Below are 16,748 nucleotides of genomic sequence, written 5' to 3'. Positions count from 1 at the left end.
CAGCTCCTCTTCTCTTGTAAGAGAGGAGGAGACTTTGATGGAGAGAGTATCCGGGATTGCCTTGGGGCTGTTTTCAAATGGTTCCAGCTGAACAGCCTCAAGTGCAATTCCGATAAATCCGAGGTACTATTCTTCGGGTGTGCTACGGAGCCAGACTGGCAAGCTTGGTGGCCCATTAACATGTTCCCTCCGTCTTGCTCATCCCAAATTGCTAAGAACCTGGGGGTCAAGATGGATAAGGGTCTGACGTTAAGATCCCAGATCCTTGGTGTGACGGGCACATGCTTCGGCCTCCTTAAGATGCTGCGGAGGTTTCTACCTCTTCTGTCTGAGGAACATAGGAAGCTGACTGTGCAGGCTCTGATCGGCTCTAGGTTAGATTATTCCAACGCTCTCTACCTGGGCCTGCCAGAGTACCTGCTACAGCGACTCCAAGTTGTGCAGAACGCGGCCGCGAGGGCCATTTTTGGCCTTAACAGGCGAGCCAGTGCTGCTGGCTTGTTGCAGACTTTACATTGGCTGCCCATCCGTAAACGGATTGTTTTCAAGGCATTAACTTTGGCCTACAAAGCTCTTCACGCGGTGGGAGCGAAGTACCTCCAAAGGAGACTTGCCTTTTACCATCCGGCTCGATCTCTCAGGTCAGAATCTCTGTTTCTGGCGTCTGTGCCGCGAGTGAAGAGAGCCCGCATTGGAGGCCGCTCCTTCGGACTGCTGGCGCCACAGTTGTGGAACACCTTGCCGCTAACACTCCGGGGAGCCACCAGCCTACTTGCATTTAGGAAAGGCCTCAAAACCTGGCTGTTTACCCTTTAGGCTGTTCTGCTGTTCTCTCTGTTTTCTTTCTGCATTTTACCTTGTTTTTTATTACTGTGTTGTGTTATTTTGCTGTAGGTCTCCTTATTTAAAGCGCCGGGACACTCTTTTTGAGTAGCCGTGCGCTATACAAAAACAATTATAACATAACATAACATAACATAAATGAGCATAATAGAAGGAAGCAGCCATTCGCAGAGAGGCAGAATGAGTTTAGTGCTTTGTACTGTCTTTTCACAACAGTGAAAGCTGAAGCAAAGCTCTGCGAGTCCCCAGTTCCGGAAGAGTGCCATACTCCCACTTTCACTGGAACTTTGTAGGTTCTCAGTGGGTGAAAGTTGTGCAAGGTGCTATTGTTTAATAGTGGAGCCCCCGTTTCCAGTCAAGGACAGTAACAAGGATTCCCAGTCAATCAATGCACACTTTGTGAATGACTTTAAATTTCTACTACCAGGCCAGGAATCTCACTTTCCAATCAACAGCATCATCGTGTACATGGCATTACCAGTCTAACAACGCAGGACCCTAAGATCTTCATCAGCCTACTTACTGAACGTCCCTCGGACAAGAAAGGCTAGCTGGGGAGATAGATGTTTCACAACCGCCACGGCCAAATTGTGGAACACTCTACCACTCCACATCAAAACTGCCCCCACGCTCCTCAAGTTCAGAAAGAGCCTCAAAACATGGCTGTTCTCCTCTTCCTAACTCCCCCGTCATACCATAAGTGAGTTCTGTAACAATAGCGCCGAGACACCTGTATGGGTATTTGCGCGCTTTAAAAATTGCAAAAAATAAATAAAATATTTAAATAAATAAATAAAACTTCAACTGCACACTATGATGCCCAGTCCCAGAACTCAACCCACAGCCGCAATTGCAGTCCATGTGATCAACTGGGAGATAAGCCATCACCAGTCAAATATATTATCCTGGAAGAGAATTCACAGTCACCTGATCATGCTTAATGGACTCATCTGGAGGCAGGGTCACACAATGTTTTATGCATAGGTGTTCCAGTGAGGCAGTAGGTAGTAAGGGTGTCATTGTACAGCCACCTGGCAACACTCCTCTTCATAAGACGTGTTCTGTTCCTATGAATGTTCAGCACCAAGGACAGTTCTGGATCTGTCTGGAGTCCTAAAAACGTCTTACATTTGAAGTTTATGGATCTGGGGAGGGTGGGCAGGGGGGTTGAACATTTTCAAGGTACCCCCGAGGGTCTGCAGGCTTGCCCTCAGGCAGTGCAGGTAAGAACATCTATAGTGAGGCTCAACCACACAGGTACGCAGTGCTGAATTTGAGGCAGTGGTTTCCAGTGCTAGGCACCAGCACTTATTTGTCATTTATGAGAGAGCACCACATGGTGGCCCTGTTTTCCTAATTCAGAGATGAGCCCAATAGTAGTTTATTAAATCAATGACCATTAAAAATGACCTATACCTTCCGCTGAAGCCATTCTTACAGCTTTGGAGGCCTAGACTAGTCTGAAGTGCCACACTTGTTGGAGTCTGATGGCTGTTAGTTGTGTTGGTTTGTCATCGGCAGAGCTGGCAGAGGCAATGGGTGGTGAAAGCTGCAGTGGCCTCCTGACAAGATCGCTGGTACTTATTATTTACAAATTAAGTACTGCTGACTTATGGCAAGAAGGCCCAAGGAGTCTGGATTGAGAAACAAAAAGTTCACTCAGTGGAGCAAGGGGGCATGTTATCTAGCGAGAACCACTGACTGACCCTGTGGTGGCTACTGTGCATTCTGTCATTCCAGTAGTTATCCACCCGCGTTTGTGAGTGACCGCTGGAGGGTATGAAAGCACTTTGAGTGGCTTTTGCTGATCCCTTTAACCCCTTGGACGCTAATGACGAGCTCAGCTCGTCATAACGGCCGCGGAACGCCCACGCGGAGCTAATTCCCTTCCTGTGCGGGGCGCTCCCTTGAGCTCGTCACGAGCACCGCGGTGCCGCACTCCCCCTCCACCTCCCCCTGCACAGCAGGGGAATTAGCCCCACGGGGAAGGGGTTAAAATAGCTGTTGGTGAGGCTTCCCGACAGCAGTAATTAAAGTTAGTATGAGGAAAGCAACAACAAGGGCATCAGCAGAACTTTTGTCTTATCGGTAAGGGGATAGGCAGTACACTGGCACAGGCTAGAGAGCAGCCAACAGATCATTCACTGAAGTCCCTTTTAATACTTTCAGATTAGGGCAGTCGAAGTAGCATGGAACTGGTGATCAGTTTCAAGCTAGCTGGATACTCATGGACTATATCACACCCTGGTGTGTATTCCAGGGTCGCCGTTGGTACACAACGAAAGGGTATTCTGTCGCTGGATAAACACGGTTTGCTCTGCTCCAATAATAATGTGTGTGCTGCTACTAGTTTATCAACTATTTTGGGGACGACAGAACAACAGGCCCTGCACATTCCACCCACTAAGCTAGCTTCCCCTCTGGCTCTAAACATTTACAGTATATATTAAGATGAGCGTGGGGGGTACACAAACCTTACAAATCAATTTGTATAAAATGCTTTTATTTTGCAACCGTTTATAACGTAAGAGTCTTAATACACATGCAAGAGTTTGGAGATATATAATGTTATTTATTGAGGAACCTTAATAAATATGCAAGAAGAAACTCAGGATTTTGGGGACTAGAAATAAACTACTTACATTTAAACTACAGAATGGAGATTATCGTTCTCTTTGGCATCTTGGCTTTGTAAAAAGTTTACACCGCAGTTTACTGAAGATTTGTCCACACTGATACTGCATGTATTGCTATTAAGCCTATGCTGTACAGCAGAGTCAGTCTTCAAACTCTTCCATATCAGAGGTTTAGATTTTATAAAGTATAGACAAAGATACTTTCTTTTTTGGATAACTCTAAATGTTTACAGGTTCCTGCTTAATTGCTTCTCCTCTTATTTCTCACTCTTCTTCTAATCTTTTCAAAATTACTTTAGTTTCATGCCAAGTCCAACATGTAAAAAAGTGTTGCTTCATTGCATAATGATGCAAAAATGTTCATGCATAAATTTAAAGTGGATAGGTGTTTCTCTTTTTTGATTTTTTTAACATATTTACTAGTCTAATGTGCTGCTGTATTATTAGGAAAATCGTTTCATGTGACTTAAATTTTAAATTTGTTACCGTACAACCCTGAAGAAGTGGAATTATAACTGTGAAACTCGTGTTGACTGTCAATGTGCTGTTTGTTTAGGAATAATGGACTTCACTAATAATATTTATTGAAGAGTCAAATGGAAACTTGAATATGCATTGACACCAACAATCACCATTAGTTTTCCTAAAGAGAAGGTTTTGATTTAATTCACCAGAAGTGGATCCGCAGAAAAAATGATTAACTTTATAAATGATAAAATCGAGGTATACAGAACTAGTGATTTAAAGTGTCATGTGTATTTAGTCTCTTACGTTATAAACAATTAGTAAATAAATGCATTTTAGATTAATAGATGTGTTGGTTTTTGTGAAACATAACATTACTCCAAAACAATAGAGGAAGTATAGAGGAATTGATAGAATCTTTTTGTTTATTTGGATCTACAAGGAGGGTGATTCTATCAAAAAATGCAAGTGTTAAATTTTTGGTTTTATAAATTTTTTGAAAAGGTGTAGACTAAGGCTCTTCCTCAGATTGGTGAGATGAAGGCACTATGTGCTTTTAAAATACCCCTCACACACTAAGAATCCCTTAGTGTCATGCTTCATCATTGGGGTCTTCCCGTCCCTCTACGGGGCGGGGCACGCTACGAGCTACGCGGGAGCACTATTTTAGTGATGAAAGACTATGTGTTAGTGCAGTGTCAGTGTAATTGGGGAAGTGTAGGGACCTAATGTGGGTAAAAAATTAAAAAATAAAAAATTCCCTGGCTAGTGGAAAAAATAATTGTATTCACTTCCCTGGCTGGGAATGTTAAAAAGGGGGTTGTGTGGTAGGGCTGTTGGCACCTACCAGGTCGACATGTTTACTGTCTGCTCATCAGGACCTCTGATAGTCCCTACTAGAAGGTACTCAGTTCTAAAGTTTGCCTAGAGTCCTACAAACTGATAGCAAAAATAAGCTGTCAGTTTGTGCTTCAGGGCATGAGTTGGCCCGAGGTGAAGCTTTAAAAATTCAAAAATGATTTTTCGAAAAAAAGACACACTGGTCTCTGAACATGGCAATGGCAACATTAGGGACTTTTGAGGGTCTAAACTGTGGAGATCCTGGCACAAAGAACAATGATTGGGATGAGTTGGAGGAACTAAGAAGAACACAAATCAAGACAGCAATCCATGGGTTATTGATGTCTGAATACCTCAAAGTTAATACTGCTCCAGCGGGCCTCATTGTCCGAAATGAACCTTTTATATTTTTGGAAGACAAAACATTTAAAATCGATTGGTCCCAAATCTCGTGGCGATGCACACGAGATTGGATTGTGTTAATAATAAAAACTGCGAGCAGACTGGCAACAGACCTGAAAGTAGAGATACAAACAATAGAAGTACGATTAAATAACTATGAATCTCCAGCAAACTTGAGGAAATATCTTGATGAGTTGAATAAGACACTAAACGAATTTGAAATATCTCTGAAACAAAGCAAATACGAGAAACTCAAGAAAGATACAAGTAGATGGACCAAAGAAAAAATCTATCCTTATATCAAGGATGAGTATAAACCATCTCGTGAAAACATCACTGAGGATGAATCATCTGACACTGGATCGAACAGTTCGGGGTCGAGCAGGAATAGAAGTCCTAGACAACAAGGCAGAGGAAGAAACTTTCGACGACCAAATTATCGAGGCACAAGAGGATGGAACAACTATCCCCCCCGTATGATGTTCCCACAACAAGGATATGGCATGCCGCCTTTTCAACATCCACAGGGGCCCCTTCAACCTTGGGGTTATCAACAGCAAGACTATGGGTATTTTGACCATACGTCTTTTTTAGGGGCACGCCAAGGACGGAACAAAGGAAGGAACAGGAGAGGAACCAATGTGCACTGGGACACCACAACAGAGGATCCACCGAGAGTGTCCACAAGGAGCATGACAGGGGCATCGAAGAAGTGAGCCTAATAGTAAACCTTACAGACATCGAACTATCTGAACCACAGAAAAAAGTATTGGAAAAGGGACTTGGATATGTCCCTACAGCTAACTTAGATAAATTCCATTTATGTAAGGAAATACAAGAGTTCATGAGACGCTTGAAACTCCAAGTCTTCTTTAAAGACAAAGAAGATAACCAGAACCAAGGAGATACGGGACTCAAACCGAGATCCAACTTTACCCCGATGGATAACACACTACCTGTGGAACTACTTGCATTCGAGAATGCGGTTATGAAGGAGCTTGAAGAATTGAATCCAATGAACAAACCAGTGTACCAAAACATCTCCAAAGAAGAACGAATAGCTCTGCGCGAATAGAGTAACAACAAAGAAATGGTAATAAAACCAGCAGATAAGGAGGATGCCACTGTAATTCAAAGCAAAGAGCAATATGACAATGAATGCATGCGACTTCTGAGAGATCGACGAAACTACGAGATCCTTCGAGAAGACCCGACTGAAAAAATAAGAACAAAAATCACCACCATGGTTGAGGAAGCACTGGCCCATGATTGGATCACGAAAAAAGAAGGGGAATTTCTATGCCAAAAAAATCCGAAGACCCCCCTACCTGTATACATTGCCAAAGATCCACAAAAGTCTACAAAATCCCCCAGGACGCCCGATAGTTTCAGGGATTGGTTCAATTTTGGAACCTGTGTCCAAATTTGCAGATGCCTTTCTAATACCAATGGTCCAACGGCCATCCACATACCTCAAAGATACAAAGGATGTGCTGAACCTACTTGAAGACCAGACTTTCAACCCCGAAACCCAGCTTCTAATTAGCTGTGAGGTAGAATTTCTCTACACAAGCCTACCACACCATGAGACCTTGACAATTATTGAAGACGTGCTCTTTGAGGAAGAATGGGACTATCAAACTCCACGTAATGTAATTATGGAGTGCTGTTCGTTGGCACTGAAAGAGAACTTTTTTTGAATAGGAGGGTACCATATACCTCCAAAAGCATGGGACCAACATGGGGAGCACATTTGCTCCCAGCATAGCTGGTCTCTATGTCCACCATCTAGAGGTCACTAGGATCCTGAACCCAAGGAACCCTTTCAGGAACAACATCAGAACCTGGAAGAGATACATCGATGATATCCTTATCATCTGGGATGGAGATGAAAAAACTTCCAAACAGTTCCTAACATGGCTGAACCTACAGGATGTTTTTTTAAAATTCACAAGTACTACCTCAAATAGTAATCTAGTTTTCCTGGACTCAAACATCTTCCCAAAGGATGGAAGACTGATGACTACAACTCATTTTAAAAGTACATCAAAAAACTGTCTGCTAATGTACCAAAGCTTTCATCCTAAACATTTGCGGGACAACTTGCCCTATGGTCAGTTCCTGCGACTCCGCAGGAATTGCACAGAGGTCAGCAATTTCAAACTTCAATCCAAAGACCTAAGGAGAAAGTTAGAAGAACGTCAACACCCCAAAAAAATCATTGACCAAGCCTATAAACGAGCAAGAAATAATTGCAGAGAAAGTCTTCTTGAGGATAAGATTCACAAGGAGGAAGAGCGAAGACCAATTTGTGTTACCACATTTAATACGAACTCCAATCAGGTGACAAAGATCATCAACAAGAACTGGAGGATTCTGAATAGTGGTAACCTCCAATTGCCAAAACCAATCTTCTCCCATAAAAAAGCACAGAGCATACGAGACTTGCTGGTTCACACAAGACCGAAAACTTACCGCAGCAACCATGCGAAGAATGCGAATTTTGCGCAAGGTCACCATCCTTGTGGAAATTGCAAGGTCTGCCCCTTGACCAAGAAAAGTACCACACTTACCTTTAATGATGGCACAAAGTGGGAACAGAGAAGCTTTAGCAATTGTAACAGCTCAAATGTTGTGTACCTCATTAAATGCCCATGTAACTTGGAATATGTGGGTATGACCAGTCGGGCCATAAAGATAAGGATAGGAGAGCACAAAAGCACTGTTAAATGTAAAAAATCTAGCACAAAACTGACCAATCACTTCTTGGAAATGGGTCATAAAGGAGAGGACATGTCCTGGACAATAATCAAATTGGTTGCAAGAGAGGAACAACTCTTAGAGAAGGAACAGAGGTGGGTGTTCCGCATTAAATCTAACAAAAACGGCCTGAACGATGATATCCCTTGGGGCCGAATAGGAGGATGTGCACCAAATCGTTCTATAAGAAGTCCCTACTTCACACACGAAACCTGTCATATGATCACTTGATGACCCTTCAAACCACAGGTAAAACCCTTGGTAGGTGGGAGCAAGAACCAAATAGGGATATGCAATAAAATCTGTGCACTCTATTATTGAGCAAAATCAATCAGAACATTAGTTCATATTATCCTTTTAAAATTGGCATTGACCATGATACCGCCTACCTTTTCTATAAAATACCATTGACCCTAAGCTAACAATTAATAATTAAAAATTATTAATTTTCGAATCATTTCCGAAATGTGAACGATCGACATAGAAGAAATACTGTCGATCTCGTATCAAACAGGAAGTGTTCCAATATACGCAGCCATTTTGGGTTAGCATACTAATGTTTGGAATCAGTCAAAGGGTGATGACATTGCACAACCGGCTTTCATAAAATGATGACAGCTATGTGAAGCCGGCGTTTCCTCGGATCGGCACGAGGGTAGGACTGAAGCAGTGCACATTAGCGGTTACTTAAGTAAAAGACTGTGACCAACAGTCGAGAATATCAGGTCTTCTCATATAACTAGGTAAAAAAAAACGCTCTTCCGAACAATGTTGTCTGACGGGAGGGTGCGGCTCTATTTATTCTTTCAGTTGACCGCGTTGAAAACCCTCGGTTTTGCCGGCTCATGAGGCACGCAATCAGAATTTGGAAAGTATGTATATATGTATATATTTATGTTCCCTCCGATTTATTTGCCATTTGCAATCGCAACTCGGACAACGAGTAAACCGATCGCAAAAAAACAATGCCTTGCATCTAAAAACATTTAATTAACGGGTGTCTGCCTCTATGTACGAGTCATATGTGTACGTGTGTCTTGTCAAGATTATATGTGTGTTTTTTATTAGAACGGACAGGGTCCAAAGTAAGAAGCACGTTACCTTTAGTAATGAATTGTTGCCCAAATCCATTGGCATTCTCAATGCAGCCGAGAAGCGTGTGCATTATCCGTTGTTTAAAATAATGACACTATGAAAAAAAGAGTTTACTGTGAACTATGTGCTACAATTGAATATATTTATTGTGTTATATATTTTTTTCCCTCTTTCATTTCAGAGACTAGTGTGTCTTTTTTTTGAAAAATCATTTTTGAATTTTTAAAGCTTCACCTCGGGCCAACTCATGCCCTGAAGCACAAACTGACAGCTTATTTTTGCTATTAGTTTGTAGGACTCTAGGCAAACTTTAGAACTGAGTACCTTCTAGTAGGGGCCATCAGAGGTCCTGATGAGCAGACAGTAGGGGACTGCCTGTGAAACATGTCAACCTGGTAGGTGCCAACAGCCCTACCACACAACCCCCTTTTTAACATTCCCAGCCAGGGAAGTGAATAAAATTATTTTTCCCACTAGCCAGGGAATTTTTAATTGTTTACCCAAATTATTAGGTCCCTACACTTCACCAATTACACTGACACTGCACTAACACATAGTCTTTCATCACTAAAATAGTGCTCCCGCATAGCTCGTAGGTCGTAGCACGCCCCGCCCCGTAGAGGGACGGGAAGACCCCAATGATGAAGCATGACACTAAGGGATTCTTAGTGTGTAAGGGGTATTTTAAAAGCACATAGTGCCTTCATCTCACCAATCTGAGGAAGAGCCTTATTCTACACCTTTTCAAAAAATGTATAAAACCAAAAATTTAACACTTGCACTTTTTGATAGAATCTTTTTGTTTATTTACATAACATTACTCCCCAAGCTCAAGTAATATAAACTGTGCTGCCACTAGTACCTGTGCTGAGGAGATTTCAAGGGCGTCTTTTCAGAGAAGCATCCGTGAAAAATTGTTGATCCTCCGAGATAGTGGGGAAGGTGGTATGGGGAATCTGCCCGACAGTCGTCAAGTTGTCATGCACATATCTACCATTTTCACACACGCACCCATGTTCAAATGCTCCAGTTGAGCGTTTATATAGAAAAATCCTACAAAACTAAAGCACAAAGGTCCCTTGAGCAGGGGTTGCTTTTGGAGACCTAGCCATGCTGATTTAACAAATATGATTATTCACTACCACAAACATGACAGAACAAGGATTGAGGTGGGTGGGGGGGGGTCATACTCCATCAATAACAAATAGTTGGGGTTTGTCCTAGCAGCTACTGTGGAGCACTATTAGTTTGCGCAAGGGTGATTCTTTACATTAAGGTCCACCTAAAAAAGTCAAAATACAAAATCTTACCTACCCGTGTACTGATGTATACTCTCACATGCTCTGCGTATGTCCAGCCTGGATGTTTGCAACTTTTCTTTTAAGACATGAATGTCGTCACAAGACCTGTTGTGACTCCTTCTGAAAGCTTCCCTAGCCAGTCAATCTTTTTTGACTCCTTATCCAAGTGAGGTGCACTCTCGGTAGCCTGGGCAGTGGCCCTTTTATGGGCAGCGAGCACCACCAGTGAGTTGGGGATAATTGCCTCTCGAATATAAGCTAGCTCATATTTCTTTTCAATATGGGGGTGTCCTCTCTTGACTTGACAGGGTCCTTGAAAATGTCAGACATGTCTTCGAGAGGGTTTCCAGCAGGAAATCATCCTCATCCTCTATGGTATGCAGTTAGACCTAATAATGACGAGTATCTGCTGTATGATAACATGATGCGTCATAGTATCATCTGGTGAGGCTGGCTTGACAGTGTATGGTTCGAGATCAGTGTTAGCCTCTTGGTCGCCTATGTAGTTTTCCCAGGGATCCACCTCGTGGTGTAAAAGGCTTTTACTCTGTGTTCTGAGGGTAGTAGGGGCTGCCTGTGTCGGAGTCTATGTCCTGTGTGTCAGGTGGAAGGGAGTGTGGAGGCAGAAGAGGTGGAGGTGTAGGAGGTGTGGTAGGTAGCAATGGAAAGTAAAGAGGACTGGTAGCCATGTGCTAAACTTTCTTAGGGCTTGGTGGCAGAAGAAGATGTGAATGTAGGTTTTCCTCGAAAACGAGGTGAGGTGTCTTTTCTTTGGGATGGCAACAAGGCCTGGAGCAGGAGGCTTCGTCCCGATATCCCCAGTGCCTGGATGGATAAAAAAAAAAAAAAAAAGTGTATTTTGTTTCGCACCCAGGATTTCCACAAATCCCTTCAGTATCGACCCCTTCCAGCTTTCTGGAAATTGAAGGAGGCTTTGACTTTGAGCCCGGGCTGGATGTGGTGGCTCTTTGGCTTCAACTCTGGCTCCAAAGTAGACATGTCGACAGAGGGAAATTAAGGTGTTTGATGGCTTTGACACGGAATTTGTCTGTTCGTCTTCAACACCGAGCGGTGCCTCTCTAAGCCGGTATAACTTGCTGACAACAGATCATGATGTTGGTCAGTGCCCTTTGTCTTGCTCGATGCTGTGCAGGCCTCTGAAGGGATATTCTTCAAGGGCTTAATCTTCTTGTGCCTTGGTTCGGAGCTCAATGCCCAACTCCAATTAGAGTGGTGCTCTGCCTCGACAGCATCCGAGTTCTCTGACTGAAGGTAACAATTTGAGGTCACATCCTTTTGCTGGTGCATTCTGGGACAATGGTGGATCGACAACTGGTCTTGTGACTCAAACTTCTTCGAAGAAAAAACAAGATGCAAATGACCAGACCCAACACTAGAATGCAGGAATAAACGGAGTATGCATCTACATCCAGACATGCTATAAACATATACGTAAACAAAACCTAATGTTTAATCACCAAAGAAACCACTGAAATTCAGAAGTTATAGTTTACTGAGCTAACTATAGATGTAACCCCGCCATGCTCTGCTTGTGATCTCACATATTACATCACTCTCAACATGTTAAATTACATCAATGATATACCCCTTTGTGTTTAACACAGATCAAGGCCATGGTGGCCGAAACACATAGGATATTGACTAACAATGCTTTGGGGGTGATGAAATAAACTTGTCAATAACTCCGCATTTGGAGTGTGTGATGTGTTCTAGCCAATCATAGAGACAGGACTTATTTGAATGGGATAGCGTGCACTAAGGTTGAGGAGGGACCAAATACGAGGATGAATCATTGGATATATCAAAGCAGGAAACGAAAACAGGCATTGCTAAAGTCAATCTCTTAGGCTTTAGCTGCCAGCTTTTTGGCTTGATCAATCCTTTTTTGCCATTATATTTGTAAAACCTTTTTATTGGGGGAGCTGCGAGGCAAATACACTGGGTAAACGCAAAAATGTTTTTGGGCCTCAAAATGCACACAATTCCATAGGTAGTATGTGGCACTGAAGGGAACAACTTGTGTATATGCTCCTTGCGAAAGACTAGATTGCAGCCACTCACAGTAAAGATAGCCAGTGACAGGAGTGGCCTGACCACTGCCACATGCTGTATGATGTAATGGCCGGAAGATAAACGTGAATGACAGACCAGTTGATGAAGAGGGCTGGCTTAAAACCCTTATAAGTTAGCAGATTATATATAATTTTAGGAACATCAAAAGGACTTTGCTAATGTCTGACCTAAAATAAAGCATTATGTGACACCTAGTACAAACTACTCCGAAAGTTTATTCCTACAGCCTAAATGGTTTACTTTACTGTAAAAGGTGCAGTATTCATACACTAAAGACATAGCTACGGCTCTATAATAGGAGGTGGGTCTCGAATCAGCTGGTCTTTTTCCATACTACATGAGGCATGAACAACTGTGTCCAGCTAAGCACAAGTCCTTATAAGATGCCCCCAAAAACTACACGAGGCCTATATTTATGTATTTTTATATTTTTCATGAATGTAGAGCAACGTCCGGTACACAGTGTTACAGAGTACATATAAAATACAAGGCCTCTACACAACCTTTTATATGATAAAAACCAAACAAAACAAAAATATACAAGCCATACTAGTCAGCTACCCTACAGGTCTGAGTATTTGTCCAATCCAGTCAAGGAGGATAGTGTAGAGATAGGAGCCGCAGGACGTATAGTTTGAGAAAGGTGCATAATTTCACCTTTCGATAGCTAGCCTAAGAGTGGAAGGGTTTTCAATTGGTCATTTGTGTTCTACCACTATTGGGGATAATGTGGCAGTTGATTTCTTTTCAAATCAGAACTGCACCGCTTGCTGCTGCACACTCGATAGGCCAAGACGCGGCTCATTCTGTACCATGTGACCCACACACTGTGCGCATTGCGTGCCCCATGTAACCTACCGTCGCCTGCGCACTGCTGTCTGCTACTGAATCCTACTCATTATAGAAAGATGGTCACAACAGCAGTGCACATAGCAGCCACTAACCAGGCCCACCACCACAAAACTAGCCCAGACGCTTCCACAAAACCGGTCCCCACATTGACCGGTCAGACTGGCCCTTCCGCCACAGTGCCCTACAAGCCAGTCCACCCTTCTTTTTAGTGTACCTGGTTTGGGGGACATCAAAGGGACAGGATATTAGCACCCCCTCTCCCCACACACATGCCCCAGGCGGGTACACAGGGCCAATCTATCCCCAGGCGTTGCAAGGATCAGCGCCCCTCCTCCACTCTCTGGCTGGCCCAGGGACTCCAGGCAGTCAAACTGGGAAGGTTAAGATATTTAAGCCTCTATCGCCTCCGGGGCCTTCTCTTCCGTTCCGGATAGCCTTTGGTAGTACAATGTTTGCAGCGGTTTCGGGTGTGCATGTGTTTTGTTGTGTGAGCCCTCTTCCTCAAAGGCTGCCTTGCGCGGCTTCTTTGCGGTGAGACGACATCTGAAGGGCTAGATAGATGCAACTGTGAGGTGGAGAGGATTACTTCTCTGGCCTTGGGGCGCGAGAGGAGGTAGGGGGCTCTGTCCGGACTGGCGGCCCGGGCACCCGGTGTAAAGGGAGGAAGTTGGCTTGCTGACAGCAGGCCCGACATGTAGCCCAAGGCGGCGGTGACTCAGCAGCCCTTTGCGGCTGTAACACGAGGCGCTTATCTTACCTTTCGGGCCCGTTGCTGGCACGGGTAGGCTGGCTCAGGCACACTTCCAGGGCTGCCTGTCGAAGCAAACGAAAAAAAAAATTAGACTTTTTATAGAGACAGAAAAAGACACACAACAAAACATGATCTGGTGGAACATAAAACCTGAGCATGTAAAGACATTTTTATGCACCTTTTAAGATTAATGCCCGAAAGTTTGTCCAACTGGCTGTGCAAACTGAATGCTACATGCATCAGGCGAGACGGTGCACATTACCACAGACCAATAATTTACGCGTAAAAGATCACTTCATTAGGACTAGTCTGCAGTGTAAAAACAGTCCACTACAATACAACCAACTACCCACCCTCATTAATACGACTGTAACCCTATCAACGCCCCAACCATACTCCTCCCCATTCTGCAAAGCCTCACTCCCAGCAACAACTCATACCATCAGTCAACTGGGCTCACTCTTCCATCTATGTAGTGGTCCAATTCAAACCAATCAAATTTCCTGTATCCCTTAACCATCTGACAAGCCCCTCTTAGTCCCATCTGCACCACATCCCCATACAAAAAGGGCTGAAAAGCCCCGCACCATGGCCATCCCACTCAGTTCAACTAAAGTCTCCTCTTCGCCTTCTGGCCAATGTGCCTACAGAGCTGGAAGAATCTGGCAAAAAAGTGTCAGAACTTCCCCTGCCTTATCCAATAACCCCTCTCACCTCCCAACTCCCCCCCCCCCCCCCCCCAAGTAAAACGTGTCCCTGTCTACATCCAACTATTACTTAGCCTTCTCCCCCACATCGGGCAGCACTACTCACCCAAAGAAACCACGGGTGCCCCAATGAATGTCATGACTGAAAGATATGGGCCAGTTGAGGACAATCATGCCAGATTACTTGCATCACTGTGTTTCACTATCAGGAAAGAGATGTATTGCCTGTGGGTTCGAGTAGAAGTGGGGCATATAGTTAGAGTTAACCAAACTACTAACCTCTCCCCCCCCCCGCCACCCCTTTGAGGGTGACCCACTGGCAAAATTCCAAGTGGGATGCGAGACATGCTAGCAGGCTTCGTGATTGACAACCCATTAAGGCATTGGTGATACCTCTTTGACCTATACACTGCCAGATCGATCATCTCTCTTTTCATTTCTCGACTCACCACTATCAAGATTGGAGGATCGGAAGCAGGGAATTCAGCAAAATAACTAAACGCTGGAATTTGAGATTTTCTGGCCACCTTATAGGGATCACATTAAATCCGAAGAAGTCTAGACAACAACAAGGGACTGGGACCAGAAGTGAGGTGACCAGGGAAAGAACTAGGAGGGGTCCCAACAGGCTCTTGTCAACACTCAAGATGGGGGCAGAGTTAGTCACATCAGATCTTGAGATTGACTCTCCCTATACCTCATATTATTGAAACTGAATTGATTTTGCATTTATATAGTGCTTACAACCCCTGATGAATCTCTAAAGCGCTTTGCAATGAGTAACACACTACCCAGAAGCACAAAGTAACAGTTATTAGGATTAATCTTGTGCTGTTGAAGAAACTGTTCCGTTCATTTACTCCAGTTTCGTAGTGGTACATTAATGAATTGGGTGTGAGGGTAAGAGGGGGCTATGTGAGAAGCAAATGGTTTCTGGAATGAATAGAAATTGTTAGGTTGCAAAAGAAAGAGTGAACAAGACAGACAGGAATGTGATTTAGAGTCGTCTGTATACCCAAGAGGCACGCAGAAGGTAGGAGAAGTAGTGGTGCATTCCAGTGAGTTAGAACTAGAACAGGGGGAGATATTTTGCAATAGCATGCAATCAGTAGATGTAAACTTCTGGATGTACATTATGGTTCATAGTGCACACACAGGTGCACACCTAATATATAGGATCCAAACTTAGCACAGAAGGGCAATGAAAACCCCACATAACAAGATGGTGTAAGTGAAGAAGACAGTGCGATCTGCTGTTTCCTAAATTACCATCTGACAACCAGAGATTGGTCCAAAGTCTCACTTTTCAAAACAAAGCGTTTCCGGTAGTGGCACACATAATAGTAAGTTTCCACTTGCATCTGCAAGGCTAATGCTGCCCAAAACCTGGTTGGCTCATCGACCTAGAGAATCTAAGCTGCACAAAGAATCAAACAATCAAAAAATAAAAAACATTTTAAAAAACTGAATGTGCTCTGAGCCATAGAATAATTCCATTTCTTGTATCAAACAATAAAAAGCAACAAGGCTGTAAGGATACTTCATTTCTGTTGAGGAGACAAAGATTCAAACTATTCCTATTGGGTACTGTTACACTCTACACTAGGGCGAATAGGAGTCGAAAATTGCTGTTACTGCCCTAAAGAGGGAATCTTGCCACAATAATATCGAAAATTGCGTTAACTAACCTGCTTTGGGGGACATCAGAAAAAGCACAAGCTCAAAATATATTTAGTGAGTCAAGGGGTACTTGTAAGATGAAAGCACATACAGTTTTTTAACTGTGGCACAGTAACTCACTCCAAATTAAGACCATCAAAGGATCATAATGCCAGTATAAAGTGAGGCACTGTAGTTAGTCCCGCTCACTCAAATACCCAGTACTCACTAATTCCAAGTCATACATTCATTCTCTGTAATCAACCTCAGTCACCAGACGAGCTCTGAACAGCCAGGAGAGCCTAGTTTCTGAGCATACACTTCAAAGACCCACAGGTTGGGC

General features: G+C 43.5%; 1 protein-coding gene across 2 annotated transcripts in view; it reads right to left on the bottom strand.

The window, feature by feature from the left end:
* PLEKHH3 (pleckstrin homology, MyTH4 and FERM domain containing H3) overlaps nucleotides 1-16,748 on the bottom strand; it is a 253,299-nt gene that overhangs the window by 144,843 nt on the left and 91,708 nt on the right. For both annotated transcript variants that reach the window (XM_086924097.1, XM_086924096.1), the window contains exon 2: nucleotides 14,046-14,101. In XM_086924097.1, coding sequence (XP_086780223.1) covers nucleotides 14,046-14,101 — 56 coding nt within the window. The remainder of the gene's footprint in view (nucleotides 1-14,045; nucleotides 14,102-16,748) is intronic.

This window comes from Lissotriton vulgaris, chromosome 5 (assembly GCF_964263255.1).
Source record: "Lissotriton vulgaris chromosome 5, aLisVul1.2, whole genome shotgun sequence".
NCBI lineage: Eukaryota > Metazoa > Chordata > Amphibia > Caudata > Salamandridae > Lissotriton > Lissotriton vulgaris.
Note: the sequence above shows the minus strand (reverse complement) of the source record. Positions and strands in the feature narration are given on the sequence as shown.